We start from the raw sequence: 15,079 nt of genomic DNA, 5'->3' as shown, positions 1-15,079 counted from the left end.
AGACCCCAGAGAGGACCAGAGACCAGCTGGAAACCAACATTTTATTGAGCTCTCCTACCCCTCCCAAATCTATTCCAGCAGATTCTTTGCTGCGGGCATCACAGACACGGGGGTGCGGCCAGCACTCCCCCCGTTGCCCGCCCTGTGACCGACCTGCTAGAGGAAGGACCGGCCACTGCGCGGTGTGGGGCCCGGAGAGCAGGCCCAGCCAGGCCTTGGCGCGGGCAGTTACCCAGTAACGGCCCCAGAGGTATAATGAATTCATTTCTCTTACAAAAAGAAAAAGAAAAAACTAGTATGAAACCTCAATAGTGTCCCAGCACTCAGAGTTTAAATATAAAAAAAAAAAAAAAGGATCATCAGAAAACAGTTAAAAAGACAACAAAACCAACTGAGGCCACCTCCAGGGTGGTGGTCAGGGGGGCGAGGCCAGCCCCGCCCCCACGCTGAGCAGCAGGGGACAGTCACTGGAGGAGGTGGAGCCCCCAGCCCAGCAGCAACACCAGCAGCAGCAGGGACAGCGCCAGCCCGCGCCCGGAGTTGGGGGACACCTGTGGGACGAAGGGGGAGGGGGAGGGGGAGAGAGGTGAGGACCTCCAGCCTGGAACAGGGGTGCCCATTCCGCAACGCCTCCTACGCCGGCTCCGCGGACACGGGGATGAGCCCCGCGTGGCGGACGGTGGGGTGGGAAGAACGAGCCAGGGAAGGTGGGGGACACAGGAGCGCCCCGCTCCGGACGGGACAGGTCTGGGCCGAGGTGGCCAGAAAGAGAGCACAGGTGGGGTGGGGCAAAGGCCCCCGAGGACAGGGCAGAGGAGGAGAAGCCAGGCCACCCGGGCTGCCAGTCTGCTGGCGACTCGGGCCCCGGAGGAAGGAGGAGGGGTGAGGAGAGGTGCTCAGGGGGAGGAGGCGCCTGCTGGGCAGAGGAGGGAGGAACCAGTCACGTCTGCCCAACGAAGCACGAGGGCAGGCGGGGATGCCGGCCAACACGCTCCTGAATTCGAGCATGGAGTCCTCAAAGCCAGAGGCCTCTGGGACCGGGCACGAGTAGCGAAGAGGAGAAGCAGGCGAGACAAGACAACAGGGAGTCAGTGGGGCCTGTGGCGCCCCGAGAGGACATGCCCCAGGGAGCGTGTCACCACGTGCAGGAGGGGAAGAAGTCAAGCTCACGAGATCTTACCCTGTTCCTGAGGGTCAGGAAGCCCCAGATCCGTATGTTCTCCCTGAGGTTGGCCAGACCATCCACGAGACTTCTGAGAACACCTCTCAGGCCCGTCTGGTTGTAGGTGAAGGCCAAGCTGGGAGACAAACGGGAGGGGAGGCGGGGCCATTACTGCAGGAACAGGGACAGAGACGGCCTTCATCTCAGGGCACCCCTGTGGGGAGCAGAGGGCCCCGTCCCCTCGCATCCACCGCCAGCCTATCCCCCTTCTCCGGGCGGCTCCATGGATGAGGGCCTCTCTCCATGGGCGGTTTCTGGGCCTAAAATTCATCCAGTTTCCTGTTTCCTTCCCCCGCCCTCCCCAGGCCACTGGGGGGTTTGGTCTGGTTTCTGGAGCTGGCCCTGTGGAAAACGCTCCTCTGCCCGCAGGCCCAAGGAGGCAGGTCCAGGGGAGCACGTCGTCCGTCCAGAGGATCTTTGTTGTGATGGAGGCCCAGGCTCGCCAACAGAAGGCTGCCTCTCGGGGGACCAAGAAGAAACCACTCTCACTCTGGTCTCGAACACCCCCACCTTGAGAAATTCTGGGAGGTTCTGAGAACCCACAGAGATGCTGGCAGATCGTGAAGGCACACGTGCTCAGGACAGATGCCTCCGCGCAGGACGCACAGACAGCCCCCCGGGCACACTCGGCATTCCCCGTCAGCACGTGAGGTCAAGGCCCTTTTGCAAACGTTCGGCCTCCGCTCGATGAGGAAGCAGAGAAAGGCACTTGGGTTCCGCTCGTCTGGTGCCCGGGAGCAGGGGCTGCGGGCTCGGGGCTGCCTGGGAGGGGAGCGATTTCCTCCCAGGGCCTGGGGGCGCCGCTCACCTGTACATGGCCATCCCGGGCAGCTCGCCAACGCGGGGCATCATCCACCTCACCTCCATCTCGTCCCCGATGAAGGCCAGCCGCATGGCCACATCGTCGGGGCTGTTGCTGTAGGGAGGGCACAGGGAACAGGGGTGTGGTTGTGCGCTGATCCCACACACCCAGGCCCACCAGGCACCGGGCCCGGGTTCTTGGGAGGCCAGGGGCAACAGAGCGAGGTGTGGGAGCAGAGAATCTGCCAGCCAGAAAAAGCCAGCGAGGCCCCGTCCGCAGGTGCATTCCCTGACGTGCGGGCCCCTCGAGGGAGGGCAAGGAGCCATTTAGCGCCTGCGTGAACAGCCGGTTGCCCCCCCCCGCCCCGCCCCGTTCCAGCCTCCCCCTCCCCTCCAAGGGTAACTCAAGGTTGGAGAGACCACCCAACGGGGGCTAGGCAGGTTGGGGCTCTGAGCCCCCTGGATCACTGGGACTGGCTTCCTATGAAGCCTCGACTTACCCTCCTCCTAGTGGGAGGGGTTCCAGGACCTGCTCCCTGCTTCCCAATCCTCAAACCTCCTGGTGTCCTCACTCCTTTCAGAAAGGAGGGGCTCCCGGGCCCCTACGCTCACTGATTGGAATCGCGGATGGAAAGAGGTGCCCGCGCTCACACCTGATCTCCAAATCCGACACCTTCCGGGCAGTGGGCCGGCTTCAGCCCTGCTCTCGGGGGTCTGCCCGCACACTCCGTCTGGGAATTTCCAGGCAGACAGGCCTCCCTGCGGATCCCGGCTCAGCCCCGGCCACCTGCCCAGCTTTCCCCCGGGTCCGTGCTCTCTTATTCCAGCGGTGCTGAAAGGTCGGATGGAGGGTTGAGGGCCCACCTCTATCCCAATACCCTGTGGGACCTCAGCAAAACACTGCCCCAGGCGGAACGTCCCCTGTTGCCATCTACAAGTGGGGCAGGGACAGAAGACGAAGCAGGCTTTCAGGTCCCTCCAGCTCTGAAATCCCAACCAGCCCCAGTGCCCAGGTCCAGGGCCTAACTGAGATTAAGAGAATCAATCCTGAGGCCTAAGGCAGAAGAGAACCATCCAGAAGCCAGGGGCTGATCCTGGGAAGACCCCTTCTTTGCCGCCCTAACAGGAGCCATGTGGGAAGTCGCCTCGGGCGCCATCTGATTTTCTAAAATGTGGAACCAACTCAGAAGGCCGTGAAGAGGCGATCGTGGTCACTGAGGGCCAGGAGACACCCGGCCCTAAAGCCACAGGTCTAAGCCATTTTGGTAGCAGTGCCGAGACCCGTCCCGGGAATATGCTGGATGCTGAGGGCCTCTGTGGGCTGGTTATCAGAGCAGAGCTGCCGGGCCCAGGGCAAGGCCGCCACGACCACACCTAGGGAATTTCCGCTCTGGAGCCCTGCCTAGGGAGCCCACAAGGCCTGCTCTTCTAACCATATCCTGAAAGTCACTGACCAGAAATGGGGGGGTGGGGTGGGGCTCCCAGAGGGTTTCTGGGACCTACCTGTTAGGGGAGGGCCCAGGATCATAGTACTCCACGAGATCGGTCATGCCAGGAACGTCCAGAACTTCCGGGCCATGCTCCTGCAGGAAGGTGCTCAAAAAGACGTTCCTGGAGAGGGATCCTGCGTGAGACATTCCTTCTCTGGGGGAGAGAGACACTGACTGAGTCCCGGTGCGTCTAAGCCAACCGGGACTCTCCCGTCCTCACTTTCCCAGCATGCCTTGCAGTTGGTGGGGAGCACATAACCCAGTTCCGGTCAACGAGGCCTCAGAAGTCTGACGCGGGAGTTGAAAGGGAGCGGCCTCAGCCAGGGCGGCTCTTCCCCCTCCCTGCTGCCTTCAACACAGGAGTGAAGGCTGGAGCGGCAGCAGCCATTTTATAACCCAGGGTGTTGAACATTAAGGATACCCAGCGTGCCAAGAATATGCAGAGGAGACAGGGACAGAGCCCGGCTCTCTGATGGCATGACCCAACACTCGCAAAAACACAAGCCACAGCCAGCCCAGCCGTGGAAGAAAAATAAAACCCACGGCACACGGGTGGCTCAGTCTGTTGAGCGTCTGACTCTTGATTTCGGCTCCTGGTTTCAGCTCAGGTCATGATCTCACGGTTGGTGAGTTCGAGCCCCACGTCGGGCTCTGTGTGGACGGTGGAGAGCCTGCTTCAGATTCTGTCTCCCTTTTGCTCTGCCCCTCCCCCACTTATTCTCTCTCTGTCTCTCTCCCTCTCAAAATAAACATTAAAAATTAAAAAAAAAAAAAAAAAAAGGTCTTAAAAGAAAAAGAAAACTCAACATGTTCAAATCACCATTCACGTATTTAGCACTCCTAGTCCAATTGTGGACTCCCAAGTCGTCGCCGGTGATAGGTAGGATTCTGTGACCCGATTCACCACAATTTACCCCACACTGTACCGAACAGCCGTAGGTCCAGAATATAACGAAGGATGTGGACCCAAAGGACCCGAGTTCAAATCCCAGCTGTGTCACTTAGTAGGTGTGATGCTGCGGGAACGGGCACCAATTGTTATGACCTTTGCACTTCAACCCACTGTCTTACGATAACGGCCTGGGCTTTCCGATTTTTTCCGATTCTTCACGTTAGCCTGCCCTGAGTTGATAGAACCTTCTCGTCATCTCGTCGGATCCCTAACCTTCAAGGCAGGTATTTAGTAAGAGGACACTGGCGGCTTAGAAAAGTTCAGGATTAAGCCAAGAAGAGAGAGAGTGAAGTCTCACTGCTCCCCAGGTCCAGGGTGGACAATGTTCATCCCTGAAGTGGATCCCGCACGCGGGGACCCTCCGGGGACACCGGGTCTACGCCAGAGTGCGCACACAACTTGCTTTCAGCATTAAAGGGTGATGACTGGAAACACAAAGACAGGACACAGGTTCACGGGAGCAGAGAAGAGCGTTTGGGTCCTCCAGGTGTTGAAGGGCGAGTCTAGACAGGTTATTCTCAACACAGCATCCAAAACGCGGTCAGATTTGGGCGCGCTGTGATGTCATCAAGGGCGCAGACAGGTATTTGAGGGGCTGGGGCACTCCGGCCTTTGAGAAAGGACACCACACAAGAACAGCATTGTTCCAGAGAGACTAGATGCCCAGAATTGGCCTCAAGAGGGCTGCTTCGGTTTCCTAAAGGGAAGCCAGTAGGCTCACGTCTGTTCCAGATGAAAGCCCAGCTTGAAAGGCAGCTGTAGCAGGAGCGAGGGCTGGAGAAATCAGACGTGTAAACACAGCCACAACGGCCACAAAGAGCCCGTGGCCTGACATATGTCACCGCACCTGTCAGGGCAGCACCATCCCCTGTGGGCTGAAAGGAGCCGTCGGGTCAGACCTGGTGGGGGGGGTGCGGGGGTGCTACCACCTGCTGAGGGCACCTGCAGGCCTGAGACCCAGCGACTCCCTCCCACACCATCAGGCCAGCACGCCCCCGACAGGGAGGGTCAAGTGGCATTTCTAAAAACCCGAAACGTTGCTGCCAGCAACCTAGCAGCACAGGCACCGTTCTGAGTGCATAATCCTTATTCATCTGTTCCGGGGAATGCTAGGTAGCAGTTAAAAGCTACGAGGTGTGGGGCACTTGGCTGGCTCAGTCTCTGGGGCATGACTCTTGATACTGGGGTCATGAGCTCAAGCCTGACGCTGGGCATAGAGCGGACTTTAAAAAAAAGAAAGAGGAGCGCCTGGGCGGCTCAGCCGGTGAAGCGTCCGACTCGCGGTTTCCTCTCAGGTCATGATCTCACGGTTCGTGGATAGGACATGAACATTCACGTAGGAAACAAAGAGAATCACCTCTTGGAATCACGGAAGAGTTTCAAGGTTGCCAGATACAAGATCAACACGCAAAAACCAACAGCAACAAGGCAACCAGAAAATACAGTAGCAAATAAATCTGTATTTGCAGACATAGAAGGCTTGCAGTCAGGAATGAATTGGATTTAAAAAAAATAATGTTTATTTTTGAAGGAGAGACAGAACACGAGTGGGGGACGGGCACAGAGAGAGGGAGACACAGAATCCGAAGCAGCCTCCAGGCTCTGAGCTGTCCGCACAGAGCCTGATGCGGGGCTCAAACCCACAAACCGCGAGATCATGACCTGAGTTGAAGTTGGACGCTTAACTCACGGAGCCACCCAAGCACCCCAGGAATGAATCTGATTTTTTTAAACATGACTGGGGCGCCTGGATGGCTCAGTCGGTTGAGCATCCAACTTTGGCTCGGATCATGATCTCGCGATCCGTGAGTTCGAGCCCCGCGTCAAGCTCTGTGCTGACAGCTCAGAGCCTGTTTCGGATTCTGTCTGTCTGTCTGCCCCTCCCCTACTCACTCACTTTCTCTCTCTCAAATATAAAAGCTAAAAAAAAAAAAGAAAGAAAAGACTTAAAAACAATTTTAAAAAATTTTAAATCCTTAAAGCTTTTATGGAGAAAAATGTAAGGGGCACCTGGGTGGTTCAACTGGTTAAGTGTCTGACTCTTGGTTCAGCTCAGGCCATGAACTTGCTGTTTGTGGGTTCAAGCCCCACACTGGGCTCTGTGCTGACAGTGCACAGCCTGCTTGGAATTCTCTCTCCCCCTCTCCCGCTCACTCACTCAGTCTCTCAAAATAAACTTAAAAAAATTTTTAAAAAGAAAAACGTATCAAACTTCAGCAAAGGGCATGAAGGACCCAGAGAGAGACAACTCTCACAGCTGAGCTATTTTAACACCGCACAGAGTCTGAGGACTGAGTACACCCTTCGGCTTGCACTGGGGTGGCATTTAAGGAATTGTGACCAGGGCCTCTGGCTGCCCCCAGGCCCCAGGGAGCTTGGTGTCTATGCAAATGGCAATCCCCCAAGAAAAGCAGCCCCAGCCCTCATTTGCATCCGCCCCCAGCAGCCCTTACCCTCAACACCACACCCCAGCAAGGGGCCTGCTCTCTCCCCAGAGGCTGCAGTGTGTTCCCATGGAAAGCCCTGCCTCCCCGCAGCCAAGGGGCCACTACGGGACTTCGGTGGGTGGGCACGCAGCCTGAGCCTCCCCTTCATCCACTGTCCCAGCATCCATCCGCCTCCAGAAGACCCTCCCAGGATCCCTGGGCGCCAAATGGGAATGGGGCCCCTGAGCCCGGCAGGAGCATGTGCCTGACCAGGGACAGTGACCACAAGCACCCCAGCTGGCAGGGGTGGGGCGGGAGGGTAGGGGGGAGGCGGAGGCCTGCGTCTCACTAGCTCCAGGGCTGGGTGTGCAGTAGGGTGGGACGGCCCCAGCAGACTGAACTGTTTGGGGGCAGGGTCTACACCGTCCCCTCCTAAGGGTCCCCCGAGCCCACCAGACTGACCTCCAGTCTGAGCTGACCGGGGACAGACACCGGGGACAGGCTCCCCTCTCCAGGTCTGTGCTTGCTCACTGGAGCTAAGCTTCCAGCATGGGACCCTCTAGACAGGTGGGGGGAGTCTTGGGTGAACCTCCTAACCCCAGTGCTCACTTGCTCGGGCAAGGCCTTCAGTTTCCTCATCTATCAGTTGGGGATTAATGACCCCAAACTAATAGGGTTCATTTTCCAGGCAAGAAGCAGCACAAACTGCCTACGATAATCCAGACTGATGTCTGAGCACCTACTTCTGTCCGGCCCCGACTTGGCCCTGACTTAAGCCCTGTGCAAGGATTCTCATGAAATGCTCACCCAGCCAGGCCTGGGTGGGCCTTAGGGCTATAGATCTGAGGGGGAGAAATCAGAGTGTGGTCAGGGAGGTGGGAGCCATGGTCCCTGAAGCAGTCCCACCGCCCCAGGGGAGCCCAGAGCTGGTGACCTCCCGCCCGGCTCTTCTGTAGATGCCCAGCCGGCCTCCAGTCTCCACCAGAATCTCTCCAATCTGATCTCCGTGCAGCAGCCTCAGATCTGACCTGGCCACCGCTCCACTCGGCTCCCCAGTCCCCTCGGGAGCTGTGGCACGCGGCTATCAGGGCCCTCTCTTCTCCCCCTGGCCACCTCACCAGCCCCAGCACTGCCAATCCAACCTTGGCCAAGGCTCCCACACACTTAAGACCACGTGCTTCCGTGAACCACGCTCTGCCGAGAGCTCAGCCCCCGGCACTGCCTTCCTAGGTCCTCTGAGCCAGGCTAGGGAGGGGCTCAGGGAGCTCAGGCAGCCCCTGTCCCTGGTCCCTTCTATCTCCAACCGACCACACTGAGTTGCTGTTTCTTCCTCTTTGGGGGTTTAGAGCATGGACTCTCTGTGCCTCCAGCTTCTCCCCCTTCTAAATGAGGATACTTGGGGCGCCTGGGTGGCTCAGCCGGTTAAGCCTCCGACTCCAGCTCAGGTCATGGTCTCGTGGTTCGTGGGTTCGAGCCCCGTGTCAGGCTCTGTGCTGACAGCTTCAGATTCTGTGTGTGTGTGTGTGTGTGTGTGTGTGTGTGTGTGTGTGTGTGTGTCTGACCCTCCCTCGCTCATGCTCTGTCTCTCTCAAACTAAATAAAACATTTAAAAAAAATTTTAATCAAAAAATAACAACCGAGAAATTAAAGAGTAATGTTAATGTCCCGACACCAACACCACGTAAGGTGACAAACCCGGCGCTTGCCATCGTCACTGATCTCTGGCTTCCGGCACACGGCACAGAGCACGTTTGTCACATGACCAAACAAAGGCCGTTACTGAGGTCACTGGTGGCCCAGGGGCCTGGACTGCTTTTAAGCATCTATTTTTCTTCCAGCAGATTTGCAAAAAGGCAGGCGTACCTAGCCATGCGTCCCCACCCAGGCTGCAGCCCACACGCTCACCCTCCTACACATCCCGTGGAAACACCAGCCAGGAGCGCTCTTTTACTGGCAGAGCTGAGGATGCCAATCTCGCCTCTGGGCAGAAGAGTGCAGCCCACACAGCCACAAGGACACCTGCGGGGCTTGGGAGATGGTGAGGGGCGGGCTCTGGACCCAGCAGCCTGCGGTTTCCTGAGTCTCCCCAAGCCTAGCCTTGCCATGTGTCCCTGCATGCCTTGGAACAGGTGGCCACACCCCTGGAGCCCCACCAATTCCCACAGGTCACTGGAGTCCTGGGTACGGGGCCAGTGGCTGCGGGGTGGACCCAGCCGAGAAACCGTGGGTCCTCAGTTCAGTATTTTTCCATCGGGGCTTCCCACCCACACCCGACCCAATCCCCAGCCCTGCCGCTGCCCACGACGAGGGTGGGGTCCTGGTTTACAGAGCACCCAGCGCTCAAAGCATCAGGTGCTCGCTCAAGCATTAAAGCCCTGACCTCAGCCGAGACAGACCCAGGTTCCTTCCATTCCCAGTTCTGCCACCGCTGTGTGACCAGGACCAGTCACCTGATTCTGAGCCTAGCTCAGAGAGGGCTCTTCTGCATGGAAATAGCACAGCCTCCAGAGCAAAGAGTAAGATTAACAGATACAGCTGTTGCCCCCTTTCTGCCCCGCAGCAGGGGCTCCAAAGCTGGTTAAGGAATCAACAAACCCAGGAGAGTGGGAGATTAGTATCTACCAAAGTAGCAAATGCACAGAACCTTTGGTTTCTAGGACTGTTCCTGTACAGACCCCTGCATGTACCCGGCAGCCTTGAAAAACATAAGCAACCAACCTGTGAGCGCTGATGTGCCAGGATCTTGAAAGCACATGGCTACATGCACACAGCAGGGAACAGAACAGCTCGTAACTGTAACTGTATTGCCCAGCGTGTGTGTAAACAATAAAGGACATAAACAAACACTTCTATCTGCACAGATCATCTCCTGAAAGAGGCAAGGAGATTAGTGAAGAGGGGAAGGGGTCGCTCTGGGACAGACCAGGGGCGGGGAAGGGGGCTGAATCTTTTTAACTGTACGCTTTTGTGTTCTCGAACCTTTACTATCACCCACGTGCTGTGATCGTAGATTCAAAAAAATAAAGCAAAAACTGTTCTGGGGTTAACAGCTGGAATGTTTCGGAAATGGAAATAATTTGCCTTAAAGGTCTATTTCAGGAATCAAGTCGCCAACCCACCCTCCCCACCTGGTGGGGGGAAGTCTGGCCTCCAGCCTCCACCCTTAGGAACCTGCAGATGCCCAAAACCGCTCCTCTGAGGCAGGCAGGGCTCACTTCCCTTGAGTGATGGGAGAAATTAACTGGGGGGGGGGGGGGGGGGGGGGGGGGGGGGGGAGACAGGGAGCAGCGAGAGAAAAAGGAGAGAGAAGGAAGGAGGCAGAAAGGGGTTTCAGATAGAAAGACAAGTTGGAAATTCACCCCTGGAGGGTTGTGGGAGTTGTTCGGTGATCTGGAAAGTGGCAGCTTGGAATGGGCCCCGGGAGCCACAGCCCCGCAGCCCTCCACCCCCGGAAACCCAGCGCAGATGCTGGCCTGACCCACTTGAACCCAGGTGGCCCATCTCGGCTTGGCCTCTGTGGCCTCGGGCAAGGACTGTCCTCTCTGGGCCTGCTGCTAAGGGCTCTCGGGGATCCCACGTCCTTCTTTTGTGCAGCTGCTGAGTCCAGCCTCCCTCAGGAGGAGGTGTCTGCCCCACTTCACAGACGGGGGATCAGGAAGGTTGAGAACGGAAATTCAGAGCCTCTCGGCCACCCAGTCATGCTCCCCACCCCCGGGCTCCAAAAATACATCGGCCTAGCAACGCAGGTTGACGATACTAGAAAAAGGAAGGCAGCTTTGACAATTACGAGAAAAAAAAGCCTTGCTGGGGCCTGAAACGCCAGGTAAGTTTCCCCACTGAACAGTGACGCAACGGACATGCTGGGGCCGTGTGTAGGGCCCAGTCACGGCCCGATACATCGTGAGCATCGTGCCTTCTGAGCACACGAGCGGGGAGGCTGGCATGACGGCGAACGTAAACCACGCGTGTGCAGTGTTCGGCATCAGGCACTTTACAGGCCTGACCCCTCCGGGAGACAGAGGAACATCACCCACCACTCAAATGAGGTTTAGAACTGGGAAGGGCTTGTCCCGCACCCGAGGCGAGGGCGGAAGCCGCATTAAACCTGGCCTCCAACTCGAGACACTTTCTTGGCCCCTGCAGCTGGCTTAGGTCAAAGTCAGGCGGGAGTCTGCTCAGGCTTGATTCAACCCCAGGTCCCCGGAGCCCCAAGCTGGGCCCGATTCAGTACGCTCAGGAATGTTTGCTAGTGGAAATGATGCAAAACCAGTGCCCCCTCCCCGCCCCCCACCATCCCATCCACACCGGGTCAGGTCAGCCACCATGAAAATGGAAAGAGGTGGGTCGGCGTAGCAACAGGGAAAGAAGTCATGGCAAAATGAGGATCCTCTGTGATGCATTTATGCAAATACCCACGTCTCACTGCTTCTGTTCATTACCTATGCACAGGGACACTGTGCCACGGGGCACTCGGCTGCTGGGCCACCTGGGTCCTAGTCCAGCTTGGCCGTTTGGCTCTGGACAAGTTCCTTAGCCCCTCTGGACCCCTAATTCCTCGTTTGGAAAACAGGCCTTGGGGAGATTTTCTTTTATGTCCTTTCCTGCTCAAGCAGCTATGAAGACACTCCAACCTAGAGAAAGTACAACACAAGAATTCTCTTGGCGACTGATTTTGCAACTGGCTTTACCCCGGTTTGCTGTGCTCTGGATGTCTGTGTCCACTCCCAAGTTCATACGTTGAAAACCTAACGCAGAGGGTGATAGTATCAGGAGGCGGGGTCTTTGAGAGGCAATTAGATCAGGCAGGCTCCACTAATGGGATTAGTGTTCTTTTTTCATGTTTACGTATTTATTTTGAGAGAAAGCTCGCACATGCACCAAGGGGGGGTGGGGGGGGGGGTGGGTCACAGAGAGAGAATCCCCAGCAAGCTCTATCCTGTTAGCATGGGGCTCGAACCCAGGAACCATGAGATCATGACCTGAGCTGAAATCAAGAGTGGGATGCTTTCAACTTCAGGTCAGGTCATGATCTCAGTTTGTGAGTTCAAGCCCCACATCGGGCTCTGTGCTGACAGCTCAGAGCCTGCTTCGGATTCTGTGTCTGTCCCTCTTTCTCTGTCCCACCCCCCGTTGTGCTATCTCAAATATTAAAAAAAAAAAAAAAAAAGTCAGACACTTAACCGACGACAGAGCCACCCCGGCACCCCAGGATCAGTGTTCTTCTAAAAGAGGCCCAGGAAAGCTCCCTTCCGGTCCCCCAGTTCCCCACTCAAGGATACAGGAAGTCTGTGGCACCCTGACCTTGGATTTCCAGTCTCCAGAACCGTGAGAAATAAATTTGTGGTTTATAAACTACCCAGGCTGTGGTGTTTTGTTATAACACACAGTTCAATAGAGTGAACAGAAAGCAGGTGTGGAAACAGGGCAAGGAGAACCCAAGGGATCCCAAAGTCCTCCTTGGTATCCAAAAGGGGACCCAGGTGGATCCCTGTGCTTTTCCATCATCATTAGAAAGGACAGGGTGCCGGGGCGCCTGGGTGGCTCAGTCGGTTAAGCGTCCGACTTCGGCTCAGGTCACGATCTCGCGGTCCGTGAGTTCGAGCCCCGCGTCGGGCTCTGGGCTGATGGCTCAGAGCCTGGAGCCTGCTTCCGATGCTGTGTCTCCCTCTCTCTCTGCCCCTCCCCCGTTCATGCTCTGTCTCTCCCTGTCTCAAAAATAAATAAACGTTAAAAAAAAGTTTAAAAAAAAAAAAAAAAAGAAAGGACAGGGTGCCAAGATACTACCTGGGCCTGCAGTTTTTAAGTTTAAAAAGCATGTATTTAAAATGAGTTCTGGCGGTGGTGGGGGTGCCTGGCTGGATTGGTCAGTGGAGCATGTGACTCTCGATCTTGGGGTTGTGAGTTCAAGCCCCACGCTGGGTGTAGATTACTTAAAATATAAAATCTTTTTTAAAAATAAAAATAAAATCTTCAGGGGTGCCTGAGTGGCTCAGTCTAACCATTGGCTTTGATGACCTCACCGTTTAGGAGTTCGAACCTTGCATTGGGCTCCGGCTGCCTGCTTCTGATCCTTGGTCTTTCTCTCTCTGCCCCTCCCCTGCTCTCTCTTGATCTCAAAATATAAACATGAAAAATAAATAAACAAATAAAATCGTTAAAGAAGCATTAACTAATTACAATAAGTTCTTACCATGTGTTTAAAAGGAGTCAAAGACAGTGCCCTGCTAGGCCTGAGGTCTGAAGGGCCCAGGGAGAGAGACACAGCCCTCAGGGATCCTTTCTTCCGGAGTTTTGGGTGTTCCCTCAGTGTAAAAGAGTTTTAATTACTCCCCGAATCCTGGTCAGTAGTTTTGGGGACTCCCATTTCCTCCCTAGGACAAAGTCCTCAGGTCCCCAGAGGCCAGCCACCCTGGCTGGCCCTTTTGAACCCTCAACCTGACTTTCTGGCCTCCTTCTGCCTCCCCCAGGCTGGCATGGCGGGGGGGGGGGGGGGGGGGAGGATGCCTGCTTCTTCTTTCAGACCCAGCCCAGAGCCTACCTCCTCTCTGCCCTCCCCAAGACAGAATTAACTGCTCCTCACCTGAGTTATCCCAGCACCTTGGGCAAACAGACCTGGATTGGGCACCTAGCCCATTGATAGTCTCATTAAATGTTTACCTGTCTGTCTGCCCCAGTTCAGAGCAGGGACCTAGTGAACAGGGACAATGCGGGGGCAGGGGAGGCAGGTAATAGACTGTAAAACCGATCGAGGGACAGATCACAGGGACAGGCAATTCCTGGCTAGGAGACCCTCACCTCTTGAGAGCCCAGTAGGAAGGGCAGTTGTTGAGAAGGAGGCGGAGGCTGCGTGCGTTGTACACAGTCAGTGCTCACTAATGAGAAACTATCACGAACCTGGGACCCGGGGCTCGGGAGAGGTGCATACTGTGCTGACCACCTGCCAGTCAGAGCTGGGATTTTCCTGATGCGTCACCGTCTGCGTGTGGGCAATCGGCAGATCCGTGCCCTCCCCTTCTGAACTCTGCCTCTTCTGAGCTCCAAGCCACAGGCACACAAGTGCCAACCTGGGGGGGGGGTGGGGGGGGGCCGGAACTCGCCATCCTAAAACTTCATGTCACAGTGACGCCCCCCCAAGTAGCCAGACGGGTTGCTCTTGGCTCTTAAGCTTGCACTTTCCTCTCCGTCCGGGTGACAAGGTACCTTCTCCCGCCTCCAGAAAAACAGGTTTACCGTGCGCTGCCCGGCAAGGCCCGGTGGGTGTTTTGTATTGTCACATCCTAATATTGACACTACGAAAATCAGCTGCCCACCCGGCCCCGGCCTCGCTCCCGCCGGCCTCGGTGCCAACAAGGAACTGGGGGCCGTGGCCTTATTTGCTTACATTCTGTATGTCTCCCGGGGCCTGGCCCCGGCCAACCAGCGGCAGGACAAAAAGTTGAGGGAGTGGCTGCCTGTGTCCACTCCGGACCCGCTGCAGGCTTCCTGGCCGCGACCCACAATAAAACCCGAGCGTGCCGGGAACTTCCTTGAAACCTCTTGGAATTGTTCTGAGCAGGGAGAACAAACAGCCAGACTCTCGTGGGATCCACTAGGTTGGAGGCAAGGGGAAGCAAGAAGCCATTAATTGTCTACAAACTTAATAGGGTTCGCTAAAAACAGGATGCTTTCCAGGGAGAGGGGAAAATACCTCGGGGGTCAGCTTCAAGGCTCACCAGCGGATGGAGCCATCCCCCAGCAGCCCCTTCCATATGTTAGAGGGCCGATCGGAAGAGAACTGAACTGGGCTGACACTGCTCGCTGGTTTCTTTGCAGCTCCGTGAACCCAGCTTTCATACCCACCTAATAGCACTTAAGATACGGGGGCGCCTGGGTGGCTCAGTGGGTTAAGCGGCCCACTTCGGCTCAGGGCATGATCGCGCAGTCCGGGAGTTCGAGCCCCGCGTCGGGCTCTGTGCTGACGGCTCGGAGCCTGGAGCCCGCTTCGGATTCTGTGTCTCCCTCTGTCTCTGTCCCTCCCCCGCTCATGCTCGCTCTCAAAACTGAATAAACGTTAAAAAAAAAAAAAAAAAAAAAAACTTAGGATAATTAACACACATACAACCCTCCATCCAGCTTCTTCCCAGCACGCCCAGGCTGTGCGCTGCTGGGGATACTCCACTAAGGGTGACATTTGGTCCTCCTGTTCTCA

The 15,079-nt window shown here is 56.4% G+C and overlaps 1 protein-coding gene across 3 annotated transcripts; it reads right to left on the bottom strand.

Annotated features, from left to right (window-relative positions):
- Positions 1-27: 27 nt before the first annotated feature.
- BIK (BCL2 interacting killer) lies at positions 28-14,804 on the bottom strand. 3 transcript variants are annotated; one of them, XM_042948040.1, is made up of 7 exons: positions 14,273-14,804; positions 12,912-13,003; positions 11,331-11,522; positions 3,527-3,667; positions 2,031-2,138; positions 1,181-1,298; positions 28-551 (listed from the first exon to the last, which is right to left on the bottom strand). In XM_042948040.1, the coding sequence occupies exons 4-7, from the start codon at positions 3,658-3,660 to the stop codon at positions 465-467; spliced, it is 447 nt and encodes a 148-aa protein (XP_042803974.1). In that variant the 5' UTR covers positions 3,661-3,667; positions 11,331-11,522; positions 12,912-13,003; positions 14,273-14,804; the 3' UTR covers positions 28-464. The 3 variants fall into 3 exon arrangements, with proteins under 3 accessions (XP_042803974.1, XP_042803973.1, XP_042803972.1); XM_042948039.1 differs by lacking the exons at positions 3,527-3,667; positions 11,331-11,522; positions 12,912-13,003; positions 14,273-14,804 and having other exon boundaries at positions 2,031-2,370; XM_042948038.1 differs by lacking the exons at positions 28-551; positions 1,181-1,298; positions 2,031-2,138; ... (1 more) ...; positions 12,912-13,003; positions 14,273-14,804 and adding an exon at positions 2,406-2,954 and having other exon boundaries at positions 3,527-4,078.
- Positions 14,805-15,079: the final 275 nt, after the last annotated feature.

This window comes from Panthera leo, chromosome B4, assembly GCF_018350215.1.
Source record: "Panthera leo isolate Ple1 chromosome B4, P.leo_Ple1_pat1.1, whole genome shotgun sequence".
Lineage (NCBI taxonomy): Eukaryota > Metazoa > Chordata > Mammalia > Carnivora > Felidae > Panthera > Panthera leo.
This window is presented reverse-complemented; position numbering and strand designations above follow the sequence as displayed.

Excerpts from the sequence above, each read along its gene's own strand:
- BIK (XM_042948038.1), bottom strand. The coding sequence starts at position 3,660 with ATGTCTCACGCAGGATCCCTCTCCAGGAACGTCTTTTTGAGCACCTTC. Across the intron at positions 2,955-3,526 it reads CCTGGGCCCTCCCCTAACAG|ATGGCAACAGGGGACGTTCC; the intron begins GTAGGTCCCAGA and ends CCCCACTTGTAG.